Source organism: Bison bison, unplaced genomic scaffold (assembly GCF_000754665.1).
Source record: "Bison bison bison isolate TAMUID 2011002044 unplaced genomic scaffold, Bison_UMD1.0 scf7180017864280, whole genome shotgun sequence".
Lineage (NCBI taxonomy): Eukaryota > Metazoa > Chordata > Mammalia > Artiodactyla > Bovidae > Bison > Bison bison.
Genome location: NW_011494852.1, coordinates 4386912 through 4389761, shown reverse-complemented (window position 1 = coordinate 4389761; position 2850 = coordinate 4386912). Strand labels below are relative to the sequence as shown.

Sequence of the window (2850 nt, the reverse complement as noted above, 5' to 3'; positions counted from 1 at the left end):
CTTGAACACAGGTGGTGATGGGGGCATGGGCCCCGTGAAGTAGGATGTTCAGAATGAAAGAGAAGAGGCTATGAGGAGGCAAGAGGTAAGTGATATGAGGTGTGGGATCAGGGGAAGGTCAACACTGCCCCCCTCCACCCCAAGTCCTGCTCACCCAGGTAGTTCTGCCAGCAGTTCCTGGTCTGGTTCTGGTTGGGGAAGCGGCTGTCAAAAGGAGCAGTCTGGTAGTTCTTGATTTTGGTCTGGATGTCTTCTGCCATAGTGCTGACTCCTGGAGGGAAAGAGAGTGGATTCTGGAGAGGTCCTGAGGGCCTAGACACGGGGCTGTCAGCCCACCCAGGCCCAGTGGAGGCCTGACAGAGAAGAATGGGCTGGGTGTGAATGAGCCAATACCCCCTCCCTTTCAACATACAGACAGAGGTGAAGGGCTGGGCAAGAACACATCAGGTATGGAAGTCACAGCAAGATGTGTGGGGGTAGACAACTCCTTGGTTAAAAAAAACAGGCCAAAATAACACTAGTTGATATTCACTGAGCGCTTACTATAGGCAAGGAAGCTTTACTCCTAAAGCTATTCCAAAAGACAGGAACTATTATCACTGCTTCACAGACAAGAGACAGGGTGTTTAAGCAACTTCCCAAGGTCATACAGCACACATGGGATGGAGGTGCACTCCATCACTAACATAACCTACAATGCAAAAGTTCTTAATCTCTATTGGTGCCATGAAGTCCTCAGGAATCTAATGAACCCTTTCTCCGAATACATTTCAGTGCATTTAAAAATGGCACAGGATCACAAAGAAAACCAATTACATGTAGCTGAGGATTTATGAACTACCACAGTTTCAAATAATCATGCCTGAAAAGGGTTATGCTGTGAAACCTGCAAACATAATGGATATATGATATGATAACCTGTGATTTTCACTGCTGATGATGCCAAATACTACCGCTACTGCCTCCATTCCCAAGCCAAGGAAATGCTACATTATCAATGAGAAACTGGCAAAAATACAGATGTAAATTTACCTCTATTCACTAGCATCCCTTGAGTTCCATCCATTCTGTGGACCTAGGGTTAAAAACCTGTCCCATAATCTTTTATGAGGTGACACACGGTTTTCATTAGGGACTCTGACACCGCCTCTATTCCAGATTATTCGAGGAGTCGTGGTATTACATAGAAGTTAAGTAGACCAGTAATAAATTCAAGCGACCAAGGGTAGTGGTAAGGATTTGGGGCACCGGAGTAGCGTCTTTCCGGGAGCAGAGGATGTGGAACACTAGACGCGGTGACATAGACACGGTCCGAAGAGTTGTTTTGAAAGCCATCTCCATCTGATTTCGGGATTAAGGGTGGACTGGGGATGACGCTGCAGCCCCTCGAACGTGCAAGGGGCGGGGGTGGGGGTGGGGAGTCACCAGGAAGCCAGGCTGCAGCCCAGCCAAGCCTCGGGGGTCAGGGGCCGGGGAGAGAAATGCCTGCGGCCTGGTGATTAAGAGCAATGCAGTCCTAATGATTTCAAATCCTGATCGCTAGCTAAACTGCGTAGTATCTAAGCCTCAGTTGCCTCCTAGCTAAAAGAGATAATCACAGGCCTTATCTCATAGAGTTGGAGGGAAGCTTAAACGAATCAACATAAATCGCTTTGAAAGTTCTAGGCATCCGAGAAGAACCAAATAATCGTCAGTTACGACTAATAATTGAAACGACCCCAGGGTTCCGGGAGGTCGGCCACCGCCGGATGGAAACGTCATTTCATTTTCCAGTAGGGATCCTCAGTCCTCCAAGATGGGGTTCCAGGTTCCCGAGCCCTCAACACTCACCTAAAGATGCCCCTGAAGTCGCTGGAAGCTCAATGTGACCCTCAGCAAAGACGCCAGTACCGGACCGGAAGCGGAAAAAAGATCGGCCGGAAGCGGGACGGAGCCGCGCACAGAGGAGTCTTCCGCACGGCCAGAGCGCCGTCCCTGGAGCCGTTCGGGCCACGCCCATATTTGCGAATTCCAACCTCCTATTGGGCCGAATGCCTGTTCATCCTCTCATTCTCGGCCCAATCGTAAGCTTGCGTGGCACTTGGTAGGTATCTTTCCGAGCTGTTCCAAGCTGTGGACTCTGTTCCAAGGTATTGACGCGACCTGGTCAGCTCTCTGTCTTTGCTAGGAGAAAGGGGTTCTGGGTCCTGGAATTGGCTGGAGAGTGGTCCTGCGGAAAATATTCCAGCAGAAATGCTCCTATTCGTTTAAGAATTACTTACTGAATATTTACCCAGTGCTGGGTACTTCTATTGAGCGTTGAGGAAGCATAGTTGAACTAATCTCTGTGATTATTATGGGGCCAATTGTTAGTTTGAAAGTGGCTCAGTCATGTCCGACTCTTTGCGACTCCATGGAATTCTCTAGGCCAGAATACTGGAGTGGGTAGTCTTTCCCTTCTCTGGGGGATCTTCCCAACCCAGGGATCGAACCGGGTCTCCTGCGTTGCAGGTGGATTCTTTACCAACTGAGCTATCAGTTCAGTTCAGTTGCTCAGTCGTGTCCGACATTTGCAACCCCGTGAATCGCAGCAGCCAGGCCTCCCTGTCCATCACCAACTCCCAGAGTTCACTCAAACTCATGTCAATCGAGTTGGTGATGCCATCCAGCCATCTCATCCTCTGTCATCCTCTTCTCCTGCCACCAATCCCTCCCAGCATCAGGGTCTTTTCCAATGAGTCAGCTCTTCGCATGAGGTGGCCAAACTATTAGAATTTCAGCTTCAGCATCAGTCCTTTCAATGAACACCCAGGACTGATCTCCTTTAGGATGGACTGGTTGGATCTCCTTGCAGTCCAAGGGACTCTCAAG

At 49.4% G+C, this 2850-nt stretch overlaps 1 protein-coding gene across 1 annotated transcript in view; it reads right to left on the bottom strand.

Annotated features, from left to right (window-relative positions):
* Positions 1 to 1991, bottom strand: part of LOC104995249 (cytochrome c oxidase subunit 6B1) — an 8670-nt gene extending 6679 nt beyond the window's left edge. Inside the window, exons 1-2 of the mRNA XM_010849019.1 lie at positions 1831 to 1991; positions 155 to 271 (exon numbers count right to left, since the gene is read on the bottom strand). Coding sequence (XP_010847321.1) covers positions 155 to 260 — 106 coding nt within the window. The 5' untranslated portion in view covers positions 261 to 271; positions 1831 to 1991. The remainder of the gene's footprint in view (positions 1 to 154; positions 272 to 1830) is intronic.
* Positions 1992 to 2850: the final 859 nt, after the last annotated feature.